At 39.2% G+C, this 21404-nt stretch overlaps 2 protein-coding genes across 3 annotated transcripts in view; both read left to right on the top strand.

The window, feature by feature from the left end:
• The first annotated feature begins 656 nt into the window (after positions 1-656).
• LOC130183855 (CD59 glycoprotein-like) lies at positions 657-3351 on the top strand. 2 transcript variants are annotated; one of them, XM_056399577.1, is made up of 4 exons: positions 657-751; positions 1191-1267; positions 2614-2721; positions 3072-3351. In XM_056399577.1, the coding sequence occupies exons 1-4, from the start codon at positions 672-674 to the stop codon at positions 3233-3235; spliced, it is 429 nt and encodes a 142-aa protein (XP_056255552.1). In that variant the 5' UTR covers positions 657-671; the 3' UTR covers positions 3236-3351. The 2 variants fall into 2 exon arrangements, with proteins under 2 accessions (XP_056255552.1, XP_056255553.1); XM_056399578.1 differs by lacking the exon at positions 657-751 and adding an exon at positions 1047-1069.
• A 2703-nt stretch (positions 3352-6054) lies between these two features.
• Positions 6055-21404, top strand: part of LOC130183250 (transcriptional repressor scratch 1-like) — a 45442-nt gene continuing 30092 nt past the window's right edge. The window contains exon 1 of the mRNA XM_056398517.1: positions 6055-6156. The gene's annotated coding sequence lies outside the window, so the exon portion shown is untranslated. The remainder of the gene's footprint in view (positions 6157-21404) is intronic.

Genomic DNA, 21404 nt, shown 5'->3' on the forward strand with positions numbered 1-21404 from the left:
TGCTGACCCTCCTCGTCCCGTGATGGACAGAGATATTGCACTTATCTGACTTTAGGGGTGAGTCCTTCAGCAATAACAGCTTCCCAGCTCACAGCGTATGACTTATAAACAGTGGCCTCACACTGTTAAACTTTATTCTCTTTCTCTGCTTTTCTTTCATGCTATTCATCTGCTCCTCTTTTGTCTCTATTTTCTTAATCTCTGTTGTAGCAACTTCCTGTCTTGCATGACTTTTCCTTTCCTTATTTTTCTCTTACTCCACTCCTCCTTGCTTTTTCGTTAAATCTCTCTCTTTCCTCTCTCTGTCATTATGAAATCTCTGGTTAAATATTGTAATGAGATCACTGTGTTTTTTCCACAAATCAAATTACCGTAATTGTGTAATATGTAATCGGTCACTTCCCTGCCTGTCCTCATTTACTCTCTATTGAATGCTGTGTCATCTGTCCACTTCCAATTTACATAGGTTCTTTCTTGATGCAATGAACATGTAGACCTTTTTTTTATATATAAGAAATAAAGATAAGCATTAGAATACATAAATATGTCCTAATGTCCTCACAGAAACCTGTATCTTGTTTCTCTGTGTTATGGAAACATTGCACTGTATTGGCCAATTTGTAAACATCTGAATCAAATCCATACATAGACTCTGAACCCAAACAAATGGGATGTTTACTTTTGTCTGCTGGCCCAGTTACAAAAAGCCTCGCTCTTCACAAGCTGAAAGTCACTTTCTTCACATTCACAGGTGAGTGTTAGACAACTACCAATTTGTGGTGAAAATGTTTATTTCATAGATAAATCAGTAAATATTAATAATCAAAAAATATTCACCTTCACTCCTGAATTGTTATATGTTGCGTCCTACTTTCTGTCTGTCTTATTCTCTTAAGTCAATTATAGATCTTATTTTGTAATCATTTAGTTTTGTTCAGCCAAACAACGTTAATACATAACTCCAGACAATCAGTGAAAGTGAAAAATAACATGCGCACTAATAAACCAGGCTGACTTTGCTTTGTGTAAAATCTCTTCATCAAACTGTAACAGCAAGAAAGATGCAGAGGTGGTATTTTGCTTCTTGACTCCCTGCATGTGTTATTCCTTTTTTACTTCCACAAAGTTAATTCCCAGCTTTTTATCCAGCTGTGACAAAATTGGAAAATGCTTTTTGTTTTGATTTTCAGACTGACAGTGCTTCCAGTCACCATGAGGAGCTCTGTGGTGTTTTGCCTGGCTGTCAGCTTTGCCATGTTTGGATTTGGTAAGAAAAAAGGGGAGGCTGAAGAAGAAACTCTTTCATTAATGCTGACTCTTTTTTTCTTTCTTTCTTTCTTTCTTTTTTTTTTTTTTTTACCCTGAAAAGCGCAGCCAAGTGGGGCTAAGTCAGAGAGATTACATGTTTCGCAAAGAGGACACATAACAGCCTGAGGGAACGTTTTGGCAGATCAGTGCGTAGTTTGCATGTGCTGCCGTTGTGTCATGTGCTTCCAGTTCACAGTCGTGATAAATATTCATTCATAATATTTGCTATGATGTTTCGGAACATGCAGTTTGCGCTGTGCACGGATGTGTCATATTTGGTTTGGTTTATTGAAATACAAAATATCAGGCATGTTTTTTGTTTCATCGTTGTTGAGGTTTTAACAGTCTGCCATCCTTTTAGTATTAAGGTGGAGACAGGCATTCAGTGACGTTTACACTAAAACAGTTCCACAGTAAGTTCAGCACAGGGAAGTAAAATGTTCAGACATTTCCACTATGCCTTCTATGGTACGCAATAGGTTTCGATTAAAGTTACACATCCCAATATTAAATCCCACAATTTCATCAACCAAAACCAAAATATACATGTACTCACAAAACTCTATGCAGATTATACAAACTCCTCAATGTCTGACATTAAGATACAGTAGGAAACGACAAAATTGGTAAGGTAAAGGTAAAAAGCTTCATGGACTTAAAGTCACATCATAAAAGGCAATGATTGTATTACTTAGTTCAATATGTAAATACCAATTAATTAAAAAGCAAAACATATAGGAGCTATAGTTTAGCCTTTTCATTAAAGGAATAGTTTGATATTTTGGGAAATACACTTGCAGAGAGAGAGAGAGAGAGAGAGAGAGAGAGAGAGAGATTAGTTCTCTCATGTCTGTTCAGCAAATAAGAAGCTACAGCCAGAAGCTGGTTAGCTTAGCTTAGCATAAAGAGGGGGAGACAGTTAACAAACTAACTAAGGTTAGGAATTAACTACACAGCACATAACCCCGTATAACACCACCTTTCATTCATACACTTTGATTTTTGTATGGATTAAACAAAACGAGGTGTAATGTGTTAAATGGAGCTTTAGAGGCAGGTGGACTTTGGACAAAGCCAAATAAGCAGATTTCACCTGTTTCCACTCTCTGTGCTAAGACAACCTCCTGCTGGAACATAAAGCTTCACATTGAAACAATGGCATCAATTTTCTCATTTAACATTCACCAAAATCAAACTACTCCTTTAACGGATGATTATATTTATTTATTTATATGAGAATAGAGAATAAATGAGGAAACTCACAGTGAATGTTTATGTAATCATGTAATCATGTGAACTCTCCAGGCGTCTCGCTGCAGTGTTACTCCTGCCCTGATGGCAACTCCAGCAGCTGTGAAGTCAAGCAGCAGTGTAACCAGGGTGAAGACAGCTGCATCAAAGTCACCAGTGGAGGTAAGTGGAGCAAAGGAAACAAAACTGAAGAAGTACTTAATCCAATGATATTGAAATTCACCATTAAATGACAGTTTAAGAAGAAATAATAGCAAAAAAAAGTTTCATATGACTGGAGGGATGGAGATGGGAAATGTGACGGCATTGAATGGATGTTTTTCGTGTTCTAACTCTTCGTCCTCTGGACAAATAACAAAACACTGGGGGTTATTTTAGGGGGAATTTCTGAATTTCTCTGTTATTTCTCTGTTATTAGTTTTTTCTCTGAAATGTGCAGTGCAGGACTTGTTTTCAGTTGTAATAAAGCTCACAAAACTGCATGCTGTGCTTCTCACGCTGTCTCCACTTAGAAACGATCTACACCGGATGCATTAGCTACGCAGACTGTGAGTTCAGGACTCTGGCTGTCAGATACCCCATCCCTCAATTCACCTTCTCCTGCTGTCAGTCCGAACTCTGCAACAAGCAAGAAAAAAGTTTTTTACAGAAATTAAAGGATTTGTTTAAGAATTAAGAAGAAGTCCTGATTTCAGACTGTTGATTTCATTCATAGCACTTAATTGTTCTCCTGCTGTAAACATTTTAACACTCAACAATAAAGTCTTATCCTAATAAAACGTGTGCACTCACCTTGCTGGATTCATGAAGCAGTCATTCTGGGGGAGTTTGCTGCAGACCATTTGTCTGTCTACATTTATCCATGCAGCAAAAATCTTCAAAAATTCCCAAAAGAGATTCAACCATAGCCAGTAAATGTAGAAAAGTTAATAAATATTTACTATTCATTTATAAATTCATTATAAGCATGAATAAGGACAAAATCCGAGTTACCCTCATTCTACTTTGAACTATGAGCTGACAATGATCACTTACCGTGTTGATAATGACTGCAGTGTTTCAAAATCCTATCAACTTTTTACCAACATTTATAACGCTAAGAATGTCCTAAAATATGTAATATATATAACTACATCAACCATTTATATAATGGTTATTATTATAAATTATAACCATGTGGCTACAGCTCTTCTTCTTAAGGCTTATAACTGATCAATAGAGCTAAAATACATGATTTAAAACCATTTATTAAGCAATTAGTTACATATTTATAGAGGGCACCTTATTAGGATGTCATTTTTTGTACATCTTTAGATGTATGTCAGATTTTAGTTCAGTATTTCAAGACAGCTTTGATCTGAAACAATTAAGGAACAGTCACAATCTCCAGTGATTCACTTTTTCATACATCTCTGGCATTAATAACGTCAAATAAAAGTTTAGCCATAAAAAAGTATTTGTTGAAGATAAAATATATCCCTTTTATCCAGACCACGTGTGAAAAGACTGAGAGGGAGGGAGAGACAAAGGAAAACAAATCATGCAGAGAGCTGGGTCAACACCATGATGCTCTTTGTGGCTCACTGGGCTGAAGCACAAACCATCAGTCCCGTGTGTGATGGCTGGATTGAAACCTGTGATTTCAAAAGCTCTCAATAAGAGCCTTAAACCCGCTGAAGCACAACAGCAATAGTTGGAAAACAGTCTGACGAACAACATCAAAGTCCAGGACTGTATAAGTGTCTGCTGCTGTCCTTGAATAATAATTAAAATCTCACTGAGTTTCTAAACAAGCTGCAGTGTTCCCCTACAGCCAATTATAGAGTAATGCAGAGAGGACAGAAGTGAATGTGTGTTGGGGCCTGTTTCTGCAGCAGTGAGTAAGTACAATGTCTTAATTTATTGTCTTTAATTAAAAGAAGGACAACATCTGTTACCTTAAACAATGTGTGCGTGCGTGTATGTGTTTGTATGCATGTGCATGTGTGTGTTATTCTATCCTCCTGAGGTCCTGACAACTACAAAATGAGTTTGAGTGAGGACATTTATTTTGGAATATATGTATATTTTTAATTTTAACCATAGGTTATAGGGTTTTCTTATACATCAGTGTGCGTCGAAGCATGATGAAATTGTGTGCAAAATGTGTGTGTGTGTGTGTGTTGGTATGTGCACGTGGTACAACCCAGTCCAGGTGGCTAGATAATTAAAAACATTTCTCATACTTGATTTTACATCGAAATCTCAATGCTAACATCTGGCCAAGCAAGGGAGCAAAAGACCAGGTGTGTGTGTGTGTGAAAACACAAAGGGTGGCCCGTATTGGATGGAATCAGTGTTCCTTTGGTTATGTAATCAGAATATAAGAAAGGTTAATCAAAAACATATTACAAAGTACAATAATAATAATAATGGAATTGCTATTTTAACCATTTGAGTTCTATATCTTGTGATTATCAGCTGAGAAAGAAGAACTGCTTATATGGTCCCTTTCTTTCCAAAACAATTAGCCAGGGCAGAGCCAAACTTCTAATTTAAGAAGGTAAATTGATTTAAAAAAAAAGTTACTTTCACCAATAAACTTCAATATTACAAATAAGATGTGAATTATAGCTTTGTTAACAAACTATATAATTGCTCCAAATCAGACTAATACTGTATTCTCACAGTATATTAAACTTATGACCACCCCCACAGTCGTGGTATAACCCATGACATCACTGATGACATCAGCAAGGTAGTAAAACAAGGAAGTGGTTTGGCTGCCACCTTCTTTTGTAAAGTCCTGGAGTCCATGGTGAGTATGAAGGATCAAGGTGCTCAGATTAAATCAATGAAGTGTAGTGGAACTGTATTTAACTCAAACTAGTGCTGGTCAGTGTAACAACACAAAGCTAACCACAAACATTCCTGTCATACTGTTTCCAGTGCTAAAGAGTAAGGTGGACATCTGCCTAAACAAAGCATGAGATTTGTGCTCTTTGCTGTGTACACAAACACAAACACAAACACAAACACAAACACAAACACACAAGCGCAAGTGACATTAGCTACTAACTTTTGGACATTACAAGGTTAACATTAAGCTTTATTTAACAGTGTCGGTAATATTAGCCGCTTACCTTTGTCTTTATAAATTTAAAGTTAAGGATACAATGAAAACGTGTCAGTATCATTAGTAACTTGCATGAAACTGACAGCATGGGTGTTCATTCTCAGTTACTTTACCATGTTGAAATAAAACAAAAGCTTAAATGTCTCTGTTTGTCATCTCACTCAGCATCAAATTAGTTACCTTTTAGACCTTTTCATTATAATAAGCTACGCAATCAACACAGGTATACTGTAGGTACCAATCAGCACCAGGGCAGAAAAGTCACAAATACTGCTTCAGAAATATCATTTGTCATAAATAACATACTATTTGAATGTTGATGCAACAATATGTGTTCTGCTTAAATTGTTAAAATTGCAAAAGGTGAGAGAGCTCTGGATGTCCTGCCGACTCTGCTCCACACATCCGTCTAGAAGAGAGGAGGAAAAGTCTTCAGACCCACCACTGAGGAGTCCCACAGCTGATTTACTGACATGCAGCCTGTAAGTTTTGCTCTTTGTTTTTCTACTTCAGAAAGGCTGGACGTTTGCACTTGATAAGGTAATTTAGGGACAGAAGCATTTCTTTCTAAATGCTGCACATTGTGTGTACCCTTGCTTTTTAAACAAATGTGTTGAATGCATTTCCCTCCTTATAACACACTGCATTACATAACATTTAAAGTCTGTATATTCGTTAGCAGTATTTTTCCTTATAGCCTTTGTTGTTGCATTTTTTTTTAAATCAAATGTTGTGTGGCTGAATAGCGGCGAAGCAGCTACAGGAATAGGTATCGCTTGTCCTGTGAGCTCGTGTGCAAGACTTTGCGTCCTTGTGTGTTTGCATGACAGAAAAAAACAAAATGGAGACCCACTCGTAAAAGTACTGCTTAACAGAGCTATACGTTGTCAGAAATCTTTAAGTTGCACTGTGTTGAACTTTAGGGGCCACTGGAAATAGACCTTAAAACCACGATCTAGTCACGAAGGAACTGAATAGAATATAACAGAATAGGAAATGCGTCATATTTCAGCAAATACAGAGTAGTTTCTTGTTGATTTGAGAGTGGGAGGGGCGGAGGTGTATCTGCTTGTCACGGGTACAAGTGTCTGTGTTCAAAAATCCTCTGTAAAGACTGAAGAATATATTTCAGAAGCAATGAGGGGAAAAACAGGAAAAACTGATGTCTCAGCCTGTCTGATCAGCCTGTAAGAGTGACAGAAAAGGAAGGCTTGCTGCTTCAGAGTCAAGTGCATTTCACAGACAAACCGGCGGTGTGACGCCGATGGAAAAACACAAGAGCTGACAGGTTGTAGAGCCTTTGTTCAAGCACTGGAATATATACAGAGGTGGATTTGAAAGAAGCCTAAAGCAGCACATGCGGGTATTTTAGCTGAGATTCGTAAACAGCAACCGCAGTGAGACAAAGAATTAGCAGCTTCTTGAAAGGTGGAAACCTGTTTTTAATTAAGAGCAGATGGTTTTTAGGTGTTGAAACAAGAGGATGCCTCAGCGAATAACTGAAGTTTAACATTTCTGAGAAGTGTTCTTGTGCAGACTGTGTGACGCCTCGGGAGCTTTCTGTTTCTCGCCACACTCCTGCTCTCCTCTCTCTTTCTTATTGAATTTCAACCTAGTTTGTATTTTGGATAGAAAACTTTTTTTTTTTTTTCTAATGTCAATGACTACAAATGTTTAGCATCAGGAGATTGTTAGTGTGTTGCCTTGTGCCATCATGTTCAGTGGCTTGAAAAAGAAATTAATCCTCCCACTGCTGACCAGTTTTTTCTTTATTAATGAATCCAATTAAATTTGATTTTATGGCAATGTTTTCTCTAAAAAAAAAACCAAAAAACCCCCCCCAAAAAAACAAAATACTATTTAAAACTTTTTGTGTTTTTAGTATTGTTGAGTGTCATAATAGTGTCATAATTTCTTTTCTTTTTTTTCATCATTCATCTCCTGTATCATTTACAAATAACATTGAACAGAAAACTCCTCCTGATTTAATAGGAATAAAGTTTCCCCATGAGTCCGGTCATTAAATACTCTGTATTAGTAGTGTAACAATCTAAGCTAACAAAATGTACTGTTAATTGGCTTAGAGGCCTAATTAAAGGAATAGTTCAACGTTTTGGGCAATGTACCGATTCACCTTCTTGCCAAGGATCAGACGAGAATACCACTCTCACGTCGGTATGGTAAATATGGCACTGGAGTCAGGAGTTGATTAGCTTAGTTTAGCTTAGCATAAAGACCGGGATCAAAGGAGGACAGCTAAAAAACTCAATAATAAGGCTACTATACATGTGTTCAGAGTAAAACCAGCTGTGTTAAGCAACGCAACAGCAATGCAGAGAGGGGTGCATTTCACATTTTCACATGGGATCAAAGTCGGTCTGAATGCTCATTAATTAGCATGTTATATGTTTGTTTAACCTGTACAAAAACAGAAATATAAAAAGCCCTAACATATTGTGAGCTTTACAGGTGGTAGTAGCTGTTCTTCTTCGCTGCTTCATACTTAAGACACAAAGGTGGTGTTAATCTTCTCACCTAACTCCTGGCATGAAAGAGCATAAGTGCATTTCCCAAAACACCAAGCAGCAAGTTCAGTTTAACTTTTATTGTTACCCGCACATATTACTGTAAAATGTCTTTGATGTAGCATGTATCATGATAATTAAGGAGTAAGTTTTATTTTCTTACCAAGACAAGCAGATAAACAGTATAAACAGTAGGATACACACTCTTATCTTAATTTTACATTGAACTATGCAGCGTGGTTGCCTGGTGACAACAGGCCGTTAAACAGTTGCAGCAAAGCCACCGGTTCACCACCTGTGTGGATCTGTAATGAGCTTTACTACTGTTCCTGTTCCTGTCTTGTACGACCGGTTTGTAACTGTGTCATTCTGGTAATCAAGGCAGCAACTGGTTTTGTTTTCTGTCCCTGTTGCTGTTGCACTGTTGCACATCAGACTATCGCCATGGAAACCAGACCTGTGGAGGGCTTTGTATAATTTTTGTGTATTTTTTATATATAATCTCCTTTAATCCTGGACCAATTAGTTTCAGACCAGGACAGAGAGAAGGAACATCTCTCTCTCTCTCTCTCTCTCTCTCTCTCTCTCTCCCTCTCCCCTTCCTTTGAAGGTTTTTTCTTGTTTTCATTCCTCCTTTCTCCAAATCTGCCTCTCTCTCTCTGCCTCACTGTCCATCTAAATCTGTTTTCATTTCTTTCTGCGTGTTTTTCTCCGGCTTGTTTTTCCACAGCTACTGCTGCACACAGACACGCACACACGCACACATGAACACCCATACTCCAGATCATCCAACATTAATTTAGCTTCCTATTAATCCAATTAGTTTGAAGAAATTGTTGATGTGGCTTCATCCGTCCTCTTGTCGCTGTTTTTTTTTCGTGCCCTCCTTTTGGTCCTTCCTTGGTTTCCTCAGAAAAGCCCAGTACTGTGACCACTGCCTTCACTTCTACTACCACCAACAATAATAATAAATTTGGAATACCAACACAAACTACAGCAATCTGTGCCTGGTTTTCAGAATCACCCACAGATTGAGTTTCGTGAATTTTTTAAAACTATTTTTTTCTATCCATTTATCCCTCTCTCTCTCTCTCCCTCTCTCTCTCTCTCTCTTGGGGGCCCTCGGGCATATGTGTGTCAGAGATCCCATGGGGTGTGTGTGTGTGTGTGTGTGTGTGTGTGTGTGTGTGTGTGTGTGTGTGTGTGTGTGTGTGTGTGTGTGTGTGTGTGTGTGTGTGTGTCCTGGGGATCCGCAACATGCACACACGAGGAAGACACAACACACACATACACTCGTTGTCCCAGTCAGGGGTACAGGCTGAGATCTGGGTAGAGGGGAGCACAGTGGGAGGACAAGGGGAAAAGATTATACCTCTGAAGCTGACACCCACACAAACACGCACATAAATGAACCACACACTGAACTCACACACAAAGGCTCAGTACAAACCAAACTCTTAACTTTGAAAAATTACAATGCATTTCCATTATAGTAACCCTGAAACTGACTCAAGGTGTTGTGACAAGCTACATAGGCCACTACAAGGAGTTTTAGTAAGGTATTGCTAAATCTAGCAAACCACCTTCCACGTTTTATCAAAGCTTGGTAGAGTAAACAAATATTGGACATCTGAGGTTTCCAAAAGCCTTTTGTGCCTTGCTCTCACTTTCAGCTCTTGGATGGATTTTAAACTCCTCAGTCAACCAGTCCAACCTTCTAGCTCAGTGATAAAAAGTCAAAGTTACCTACATAAAACTGAAGGGGAAACATGTCAAGTCCAAAGGAGCAGTGCGATTAAAAACCTGACCTGACTGAAAGTGGCTGGAGGTTAGAGGATGAAGTCTGAATCATTTTGTTTTTGATTTCTGTCAGTTCAGGGGACTATGGTGCAGTTTTTTTTTTTTTTCAAGCGCAAGATTTTTCTGTAAAGAAGCAACAATATTCATAGAAAAAAGGCCACAGTAACTACAACCTTATAGTATAACCAGGAAAGGAGTATGAGTATTGAGTGCTGCGTATGAGTACTTCTGGTATACATTTACACAGTGTTCATAAAATGTAAGAATTGATATGTGTATGAATGGCTGGTTGATGAAGCTTAATTGGCAAATAAATTGTTAATAATGTTTCTATTTTCCTGTGTTGAGGAAATGAGCAAAACATGTGATTTAGGGCAGGAAAAATACTTGTATGAACCAGGAGCTCAGCCCATATTCCTCCTCTATTAGTCTCACACAGTTTTATTTGTTAATGACTGTGAGAATCATTGTGGGTGTCCCTTACATATACCACCTGCAGGCAGTTTAAATAATCCCCTACAGTTTCTATCCAGTGAGCATCATCTGGCTGGCAATTTAGATGCGTTTGCTAAAAAGATTCAAATACAGATTTTAAAAAGAAGATCCTCCACCATGAGTTTCCTTGGATTAAAGAGTGTCGTTGTTTAGTTTTAATTGTTCAGGGTAACAGTAAGGTTTATAAACCTTATACACACTTCAACTCACCCATATACAGATACATTCTCTTTCTCTCTCTCTCTCTTTGTGTCAGACACAGACAGATTTCCTCTTTGTCTTGGTGATATGTAATGACCGCTCAAGCATGGAGGGCCAAAAGATCTGAGGTCAAGGGTGAATAAGGGGCAGGGGGTTGCCGGTTCAGCAGTGCGCGCGCGTGCGCGCGCGTGCGTGCGTGCGTGCGTGTGTGTGTGTGTGTGTGTGTGTGTGTGTGTGTGTGTGTGTGTGTGTGTGTGTGTGTGTGTGTGTGTGTGTGTGTGTGTGAGAGAGTGAGAGAGAGAGTATACTTGGTTTTCCCTTGGTGAACACAACCCTTCTGAAGACACCAAACACACTGTGGATCGACAAAGAACATCAGTGTGCTTGCTGACATTGCTTATCAGCACTGAACTCAGATCAGTTCTCACGATGAATCAATGCAAGAGTCGCGTCAACTGAACCGTGAGACGACATGTCATATTTGTTGCTGAAACTGCAGCCACATGCTGTCAGTGATCACACGATCACATCCACTGTCAAATAAACACAAAGAGGAGATGGAATATAACGAATTTGAAATACAATATTATTAACATGTGTTTTCTGTTTATTACTAAGATGTTGTCATAGAGTAACTGACCTTTGAGAACAATTTGATAAATGAGAAAATAACCTTTTAAAATGCAAGAATTATTTATATTGCAGTTGGTCTCAAAGAGAGTAAAATCTCTTTCATTTTAAGCAAACTCAAGTTTTGAGTTAAACTGAAAATAAAAGATTACAAAAAAAATGAAAGTGAAAAATCTCTAATTTAATGTGAAAAATGAGACTGATGTACTGAGAGGAAAAAATATATTTTGTGCTGATTTAAGCACTGATCATGTAGAGAATATTACATACAGAGAATATCTTTTCTATTTTAGTAAAATTGAAACAGCTAGAAATTCAAAGTGTACTCCAATTTCCAGTTTCATTCTTTCTTTTACGTGAAAAGTGTTTTAATGCAAAATGTCTGGTTCATTACACCACTTGCATCTTGTGCTTAATTTTATCTAGAAACATTGATTGAACTTAGACATAGAACTAGTAGTATTTACTACATGGTGATCAGACCAGACATTGATAATTAACTGCAGTTCATACACTCGTTGTCATGCAAATAGGACAGTGGTTTAGTAGGTTTAGTTTCTCTACATGTATCTATTCTTACACAGGGTTTTTTTTTTCTACACACATACATTTATTGGATTAAAGATAAGATAAGAATCGTTTAAAACAGCTACGAGTACAATTCTCCAAAGACATGTTAACATTGACAACAATTAGCTTCTGGATAGCATTGTGAAATGTAATTGTTCCTTAGTTGTATGTGACAACAAAGAAAAAGACAGTTCTAGTCCTAGTGTGGCACACATGCACTCCCACCCTCGTCTAGTCCCCATATGGACCCTCTCCTTCGAGAGAAAGCTATCAGGGAGTATGTGTGTTTTTATGGTGTGTGTGTGTGTGTGTGTGTGTGTGTGTGTGTGTGTGTGTGTGTGTGTGTGTGTGTGTGTGTGTGTGTGTGTGTGTGTGTGTGTGTGTGTGTGTGTGTGTGTGAGAGAGGGAGGCCAGTGCACCAGTCTGGAAATAGGGGACACATTAATCTTATTTGTCATAACCTGTCCCTTGAGACGCTTGGACCCCCCTGTCCCCATACCCACCCACACAGACACACATACAAAACAAACACACACACACACACACACACACACACACACATACATTCCTACCTTACTAATAGTGGACTATTTGTTTACATAACCAAGTGTGGACCACTATTTCTAATCATTCAAAACAAAGACAAAATTTCTATCTATGATCTTTTATAATATATGTGCAAAACTGCTTGTGTAATTTTCTGTTAGATATAGTCAGCAGGGAACTGGCAACCCTGGCTGATGGCCACCAACCAGAGAAGGGACCTCCATATGGAGTCATAGCCTAAAGTGGCTTACTTACTTTGACAAGTAAACCTGCACACTTAATCCAGCAGGCAGAGGCAGTGTTAAGTATGAACTTAAACACTCAAACACCTACAGGTCTCCTCTTGCTAATATTTAAAAAAATAAATTACACATAATTATAGAACACAAGGCATGACAAACAGTGGACAGTGAGATGTCCCCTATTGGGTCACTGGTCTACTGGTGAGTCCACAATGATGGGGAGGACCACTGTTGGATAGGTATGCAAACACATGCACACACACACACACACACACACACACACACACACACACACACACACACACACACACACACACACACACACACACACACACACACACACAGTGACCCCCTCCTGTGTGCTATCGGTATCTGCAATGGACAGAGAGGGTGAGGCTAATTACATGTGAGAGTTAAGACGGTGGAAACAAGACAAAGACTGTGCTGGTGTGTGTGTGTGTGTGTGTGTGTGTGTGTGTGTGTGTGTGTGAGAGAGCCCATGTGAGTGTTTGTGCATGCCCTTCGTTTGCTTTACATTCATTTTGTGTCCTTTGCTGTTACCATATCTCAGTAACACAAATTACTCTTACCTCTCATTAGTCCATGTTGGTGTCCAAACTTTGAGTGTCCGTCTCATTATGTGTGGGCAGGACAAAGGGTCATTATACAGGCTTCTCTCCACTTTGTCACGGTGCTGTTGTCCGTGCTCTGAAACCTACAGCAACCTCAGAGGAAAGGAGAAAGGATGCTCAGAAATTATTCTGTACTACTGTTGAGGAGAACAGCATTTCATTAGGAAGATGGTAGAACTTGTTTGTCTTTTTATAACCTCCAAAATACATCTTAATATCCTAATTAATGGGGACTATTTTTTTTGCTAGAAAGTGTAGTCATTTCTAAATATTGTGAACCCCACTAACAAAACTTAACTAATCTCAAATGTATTTTTTTGTTTTTTATTTATTCTAGATCTTAAAAACACAGGCAGATTATAGAGGACAATGAAAAATATGGGTTGTTTTATTTATTTTTTTTATTTTTGTTATTTGGGTGAATTAACCCTTAAAACACAGCTGTAGGAGATGCACCACATCTGCAGGAGGGCACTAACATCACACTGATGAGGTCTGAAAACTGGTTTTAAAAAAAGCCTTCATCTCATGACACCTGTATTACTTTTTTTGTGTGCTTCCTCCCTCTCTCTCCTCTCTCTTCCCTTTCTGTCCCTCACTGTCTTTTTCTCCGTCTCCCACTCTCTCCCTTCCTCCCCCCTCAGGCCAAACTGCAGCTATCAGATTTCTCTCTGCTTGGTTCTTTTCAATTAGACTTGCTCACTTTCCCCAACCCTCTGTGTGTATGTTTGTGTGTATATTACCCGTTGTGTATTTCTGCGTTTAGTGTGTCTGTATCTGTGTGCGACACCTTAGGAAAAGACACCATGGTGAATTCTATTAAGAAGCCGCTCATTTTCCAACACTCAGAACACAGCAAGTGTCCACCCTCTTCTCTTCTCTTCTCTTCTCTTCTCTTCTCTTCTCTTCTCTTCTCTTCTCTGACTCCCTCTTTTAGGGCAGATGAGAGCATTAGTGGTGACAGCTGATTGCATTATCGGTGACTTTATCCCACTCACTCGTAGGCAACAAGGGACACACCATCTTTCTTTCCCCTTTAAGAGCTTATGATTGCAGAAATAATTTTGACTATGTAGAACTAATTACCAGCTGCGACATCGTGGCTGGTATTTTCACCTTTTGAGTCTGTGCTCTCTCTCTCTCTCTGTCTCTCTCTCTCTGTGTGTCATCATGACAAAATGTGGTCCTGGAGACACCTATAGCCAGAACTACAACAGAGTCAGTTTTGAGTGCTTTGGCAGGTGTTTTATACAGTACCACGGGGAAAGTGTGTCCAAACTTTTTGAGTTTGATAGTTTATTAGGATTCTACCACTCAAGGGGTAGAACCCAATTGAGTTTGTGCTGGCTTGGTAAAGGCCACCATGATGGATTTTTAGCTAATTTGCATAATGTGAAAAAGAGTAACGGGACATCTCCTTTTCTGCATTTCTAAAAACCACTGCTGCTTGTGGCTTTAATTTCGGGAAAACTGAGCTGTTCTTCATTTAAAACGATCCAAGGAGAAAATTGGATTAAAGGTAACCCGTGGAGTTTTTGACCATTAGCATCCGAAGCAATGTTTTAATCCATTTGTATCTTGCACATGCTCACGATGCAATGCAAATTTTTACTGAGGAGTGTGATAATGCAAATGTGTTGCACAGATAAGCCGTCAAACATGAAAAAGAACAAGTAGTTTCAAACTTCCAATATTTTATACAATGGGCAGAGAAAACCAACAGAACTAATCACATGCAGATCAACATGGCACAACAAGGTAGAACAATAAGGTGCAGTATATATAGAGAGCTCATTGGGTGGGGAAATTGATGTAGTGCTGATGTCGGGGATCACCCAGTCCAGCTCCAGAATCAGCACCCTGGCCATGTAGCAGTCACATGAGCAACATGAATGTAAACATAACTGTTCAGGAGAAAGCTCCACAGCTGTATGTACTCAAATGTGGGCAACAAAAAAAACCCTTTGTAATTACTATACAGAAGTTACTTTCCACTCCAGACAGTTGCCTTTGAGACGGTCAGCCAGTTACAGTGAGTCCTGTAGCCCAACAATAATCTTTCTTTTGGACATACAAAATGGTGCAGGTGGAGGAAACTCATACATCTCCAGTCTGTGTTTCTCGGTGAGCCATCCATCAACGACATGAGTAAGACGGCTTACGCCTGTGCGCCATGGGACGGGTAAAGAAGTCAAACTTGGAGGTCAGCATCTTCACAAAAGCTTGTCCTTTATGTACAGTTAACTGAAGGTCCAGTACGTCTTTGTACAAGATTCAATTTCTTCAGTTTAAATGTGAATTTGGAGCAACACAATATCCCTGTTGACGATGTTCAGACTGTGTGACACCCAAGCCAATTTATTGCAGAGAAGATAAGGTGTGTGTGTGTGTGTGTGTGTGTGAGTGTGTGTGTGTGAGAGGGAGAGTGTGTGGGTGTAGTGTATAAGACAGCCTGGGGGTTAATTAGAGAATAGTAAACAGAACACATGTGGCAGTTTAATATCCCCTCTGCCTTACAGCCCATGTCACACCCCACCTGCTCTGTTGCTATCTTTCTGTTGTGTGTGCGTGTGCGTGTATGTGTGTGTGTTTATCTGTATGGTAGGGGTCATGGGCGTTCCCCCACCACCTATCCCAGAGGCACTAACACCCCCTCCTTGCTCCCCATGCGCACCCCACACCCGCCCACACGCACTCACACAGCCGCGGCATGGTGCTGGTGCAGGTGTGTGTGTGGTATGGAGGTAATTTAAACCAGATGAGGTGGTGTCTTTCAGCCTGTGGCCCTGTCACTTCATCAATATCCAAGAGATGAAGGAATGAGGAGATGGATGGATGAGTGGGTGGAGGAGAAAGAAAAAACGGAGGAAAGCATTGTTTCACCTAAAATGTAAAAGATTGGGGAATCTATCTATCTATCTATCTAAGATTGAGAGACAAGGAAGCTTTTGTTTTTACTTCAGGGCAACAACAAATGAAAAAAGTCATCAAACTTATATTGGTTTTTTGGACATCCTTTCATCCAATATTGTTAGTTTGTTGATGCTTTTACGGTCTGTAAACTGAACAAAAAAGAACTGAGCAGCCAAACGCCCCATATGCTGTAGATTTCTAGAATAATTCTTGTTATTAATGAACACTTTTTAGTGAGGAAAAAGCTGCCACAGCAGCTGTGAAAACACCATTTTTGAGACAATTTAAATCAGAACATATGGATCATATCCACAGCGATTTAAAGGATAAGGTGGGTGTTACTTTACAGTATATGTTTATTAAATTCAGTACATCCAGGCTCTATATATATATATATATATACTATATATACAGTATATATATATATATATATATATATATATATATATATATATATGTATATATATCAATTTAGCCCATGAAAGGCTGTACAGCAATCCAATTTGTATAAAAACATCAAAAATAAATAATTCCTTCTAATAATAAAAATAATTTTCATGATAATTCAATTTAAAATCCTATGCAATAACATACATATAATGATGAACAACATTTTTATTTATTTATTTAGTCTCATCCTTTAATAAATACACACAGATTAAAAGTTTGGTTAAGTCAAAAAAACCCTCAGCAGAAAATTAAAACTTCCCCGACAACAGAAACTCCCTAAGTGTAAATTGGGAGTGGTTGTCGGAGCTGAAGGCAATCATATTCACTCATCCATCACACACTTGCTCTCCCCTGCGTCTGTTCATTGTCAAACTACTGTCTGTTTATGAAGCCTTTGATTTCCTAATTATAACCACAAATTTCATAGGAGATCTGGTTGCAGCGTTTAAGGCATTTATACTCGACGACAGGGTGCTTTTTCCCCCGAGCGTCGTAGTCTGAACTTCAGCAGTTCTTCCAGCGTGAACCAGCGACCGCGCAACAAAAGACCAATCTGTTAGACCAATAAATGAGCAGTCAGGTGTGTGTGTGTGTGTGTGTGGCAGTAAATGAACACTCTCTCTATCTCCCATCTATCAAAGGCTTGACACCAGGAGCAGCTGTGAGAACACACACGCACGCACACACACACACACACCCACACCCACACCCTCTCTACTACTTTAGCAATTTGGGATAATTAGCCTACTATACAATGTCCGCCTGTGGTCCCCAGGGGTCCTGTGGGCTGAGTGCGTGTGTGTATGTATATATATGTGTGTGTGTGTGTGTGTGTGTGTGTGTGTGTGTGTGTGTGTGTGTGTGTGTGTGTGTGTGCATGTTTCTGTGGGTGTCTGGTAAGGATCAGCTGTGTTAAGCGTCCCGTGACATCTAAACTACTAATTCATTGCAACATTAACGGCATTGATTAACATACGGCTATAGACACACGCTCACACACACACACACACACACACACATACACACACACATACGCACACACACACACACTGACATACACATCTGGGGAATCCCTTGTGATGTCAGCCTGCAACCTGGTTTTGGGCAGTCTGTTAAAACACAAAAGACCCAACCTGCACATAAACAAACACACATTTTGTTGTTGAGTTTTGTTACAAATTAAAATACTACCTTTAAATGACATAAAATGCTTTTGATGCTATTGCAAGCTGCTAAAAAAATAGTGTGTAATTTACTCTGAATATTCGAACTCATCCTAACATACATGTTGTATAAGGCACAATGTGGAGATATTGTAACAGGACTTTCACACCTAAAGCTCAGTTCTGCTCGATTGAACTGACCTCCAAGATGCACGTCCAGTGCCGGTTTGGCCATGACAGGAGGGGAAATTTTGGAGATTGCAATTTTACTAGAGCGAAGAGTGGAACAAAAGTTTGTTTTGTGCTTCTCTGAATTGTCTGAGTTCTGTAAGAAAACATCCTACTTAGCTGCTCCTGTGCACTACTTTACGTACAGTATTTGCTCTTTATTCTGAAACCAAGATGCAAAAGAGGCACAAGTCTTCACACTGAACGCAAATATGACTTTGCAGAACATTTCATGTATTATTACACAAATGAATTTTGTTCTGATACTGAAAACCCAACCTATGTCCCAGTTGTTCACTCTGCACAAATTTTTTGTTTCAGGCAGCTAGAACAAAATGAAATACTTATTAATAAATGCAAACATACATATTCAAATTCCTTTTTTTTTTTTTTTCATAATTTCATAATAAAGAAAACATAATTGGGTGCTCTGGTGGCCTATAGGGGTCGACAATGAACCATAAAGTCCCGAGTCTAGCTCAAGACCTTTGTCTCCCTGTGTCTTGACTTCCTGCCATCTTTCTACTGTTGGTTTGTAAAGGCGTGAATTGCCCCCCCAATAAAACACACAATGACAACAAAGATCTAAGTTTTAATCTAAATTTTACTGTCCTTTTTCATAAATTTAGCAAAAGTAGAACTGAGAGTATTCTAATCTTGCATCTGGACTGATCCATTATCATTTCTGTCAGCACATTACTGTTATGTACTAACTAACAAATTTTCTTGTATACTAGCATACTGTACTTTGCATTACTGTAATACATAATGTGCATGTTTAAATGTGAACATGTTGGATAGAATTGGGATACACTTGAACAGTAAAACAGTGATATGGCCTATGTTCCTGCCTTCATGTTCAATTTTAAAATTATGATGAAATAAGAGCTCAACCAAGTTATTGTAGAGTAGACGAGAAGTGACGTTTAGAGACACTCAGTCCTAGATGGAAGCACTTTGTGTCCCCAAAACTGAAGGTTTCTTCTCTCTCATGTTTAGTCGTTGTTGCTGCACAAAAGCAGCCAATCATGACTTGTGAGCAGAAGGGAGCAGAAAACATCTGTATGTGTTTCATTTCAGAGCCAATGGCCAGAGAACAGACAGAGAGAGTTTATGTGTGAGTACTGTACTTCAAAAGAGAAAGAGAGTGTGTGTGTGTGCGTGCGTGTGTGTGTGTGTGTGTGTGTGTGTGTGCGTGCGCATATAAGACAGAAAGATAATGATGTGTAACTGCGCCTGTTTCTGCTGCTATTGAGCCTCAGTGTCCTACTGTGACAAGAGCCAGGTGCTGGTGGGAGAGAGAGAGAGAGAGGGAGAGAGAGAGCGAAAAATCAAGCAGCAAATCAATAACATCATGATTGGGGATGATTACACTTCTCCTTCCCTCTCTTCCTGTGTATATGTCTAAATGTGTGCGTGTTATTTTTTTTGTCATCATGAACTCCTTTCGTCTGCTCCTCTCCTCACAATCTGTCCAATCAGAGACACACACACACACACACACACACACACACACACACACACACACACACACACACACACACACACACACACACACACACACACACCCACAGACCTATACCATCCATATGCCCCTCTTCCTCTTTGGTTTTCATTGCACAAAGAAGGAAACTCTTTCTTTGAATTTTAAGTATATATATCTTGAGGAAGAGGCAGTGTGTGCTGGACTGAATGACCATAACCGAAAACCATTTTGTATTCTACAAAGCAGGAAAAAATGTTGTTAGTCATGTCTATTGATCAGGTCATGATCCTTCTCCCTCCCTGCCTGTAATGCTCTGTAATTGCTCTCTGACCTTATTGCTCTGTCCACAGTCTGTAGAGAAAAAAAGAAAGTGAGAGAAAGAGAACCATTGTTACTTTCATTGACTCGGCCATAAAACAACTATTTTCATTCTCTCTTGCCGTCCGTCTCTTCTTTCTTTCTCCTCTAACTGCCTGTTTTCAATGGTGCCCCATCTCCCTGTCACTGCTTATCTTTTACCTTGCTCTTTCTCTCTTTCTCTCTCTCTCTCACTTTGACTCTCCCTGTCTCTCTCTCCCTGAGACAAGCTGAGATGGAGACATGCAGAGAGAGAAATAAAATCAGAGTGATGGAGGTAAAGATGGAGCAAGGGAGGTAAACAGACAGACAGAAGAAATAAGAGATAGGGAGGCAGCTCTCCATGTCTGTGATCTCAGTGTGAAGCTGATCCCTGCTTGGCCCAATTCTTTACCTCCCTCTATCTCTACACCTCTCCATCCCTCTCTCTCTGTTTATTCTTTTTTAGTTTTGTCATACATCCTGTTATAGACTACTTAATTTTTGAACAGCCAATTTCAACTTAAAGACTTCAGTTTGGTGTTTTAATTTAGGTTATGACCTCTTTTTTTTTTTTTTTTTGTATTTTCAGTACGTTCCCCCCCTTTATCTCTTTTCTTTGTCATCCTTTCCCCCTCTCTGCATGTAGTGATCCATCCGCTGACATGTGCGTCTGCACCCCACAATTACTGTCACGTTTGGCAAAGATTAAAGACAGGAGGGTGGAATGATAAGCAAATAGGATGTGATGTGACTAACAATGTGTCAGGTATTTGTCTGACAATCATGTTCACTTCCAGCAGATTGGATAGTTTTTGGATGGACAGCATCAGCAGGGCCAGCCGTATAAACACAATGTCTCTTAATGACTGACTGACTGACTGACTGAAGTTACACCATTGGTGGGCCGGGCCAAGTGTTGCTGTTGCTCTTTCAAAATGATGTGGCGTGAACAGTTTCTATTTTCGTTATAGGGAGCGTTTACAGGCAGTGTGACTTTATGACTTTGCTTCTTTTTTTTTTCTTTTTTTTTAAAACAGAATCTAGCAACAAATCTAGCCATTCTTTGGACAAACCTTAGCTACTTTCTGTAAAGGAGATGCCAGCACTCACACTCGAATAGTCTTGATATTTAATATGGGGCAAATAACGAACGCATTTCAGCAATAACCACCATCGTGACACTGATGATGGCTTGCCCCATATTAAATATCAAGAGTATTGAAGTATGAGTGCTGGCATCATCTTTACCTTGTTGACTCAGCTACGACCGTGCACTCGATATAGTTTCCTAGTCAGGATTTGGAGCTGTGCGCACTGCCACAGTTTTTCTATTTGTTACTTTCTGTAGAAGAGAGACATCAGTAATGTGTTTTGAGTGTATATTGGGCTTTTTCTCCGCAGGCCGTTTGGTCTGTTCTAACTTTCTCTGAGTGATCATTTTACAAGTACATATTGCCGAAATCACAGCACAGTCCTTGTCTTTAACTTATGTGTATAGTGATTTCGTGAG

This window comes from Seriola aureovittata, chromosome 16 (genome assembly GCF_021018895.1).
Source record: "Seriola aureovittata isolate HTS-2021-v1 ecotype China chromosome 16, ASM2101889v1, whole genome shotgun sequence".
NCBI lineage: Eukaryota > Metazoa > Chordata > Actinopteri > Carangiformes > Carangidae > Seriola > Seriola aureovittata.

What these genes read in the sequence shown, in the direction of transcription:
- LOC130183855 (XM_056399577.1), top strand. Translation starts at nt 672, where the DNA reads ATGTTTACTTTTGTCTGCTGGCCCAGTTACAAAAAGCCTCGCTCTTCA. An exon ending in CACTTTCTTCACATTCACAG is followed by an intron (nt 752 to 1,190) that starts GTGAGTGTTAGA and finishes TTTGATTTTCAG; the next exon opens with ACTGACAGTGCTTCCAGTCA. An exon ending in CATCAAAGTCACCAGTGGAG is followed by an intron (nt 2,722 to 3,071) that starts GTAAGTGGAGCA and finishes GTCTCCACTTAG; the next exon opens with AAACGATCTACACCGGATGC.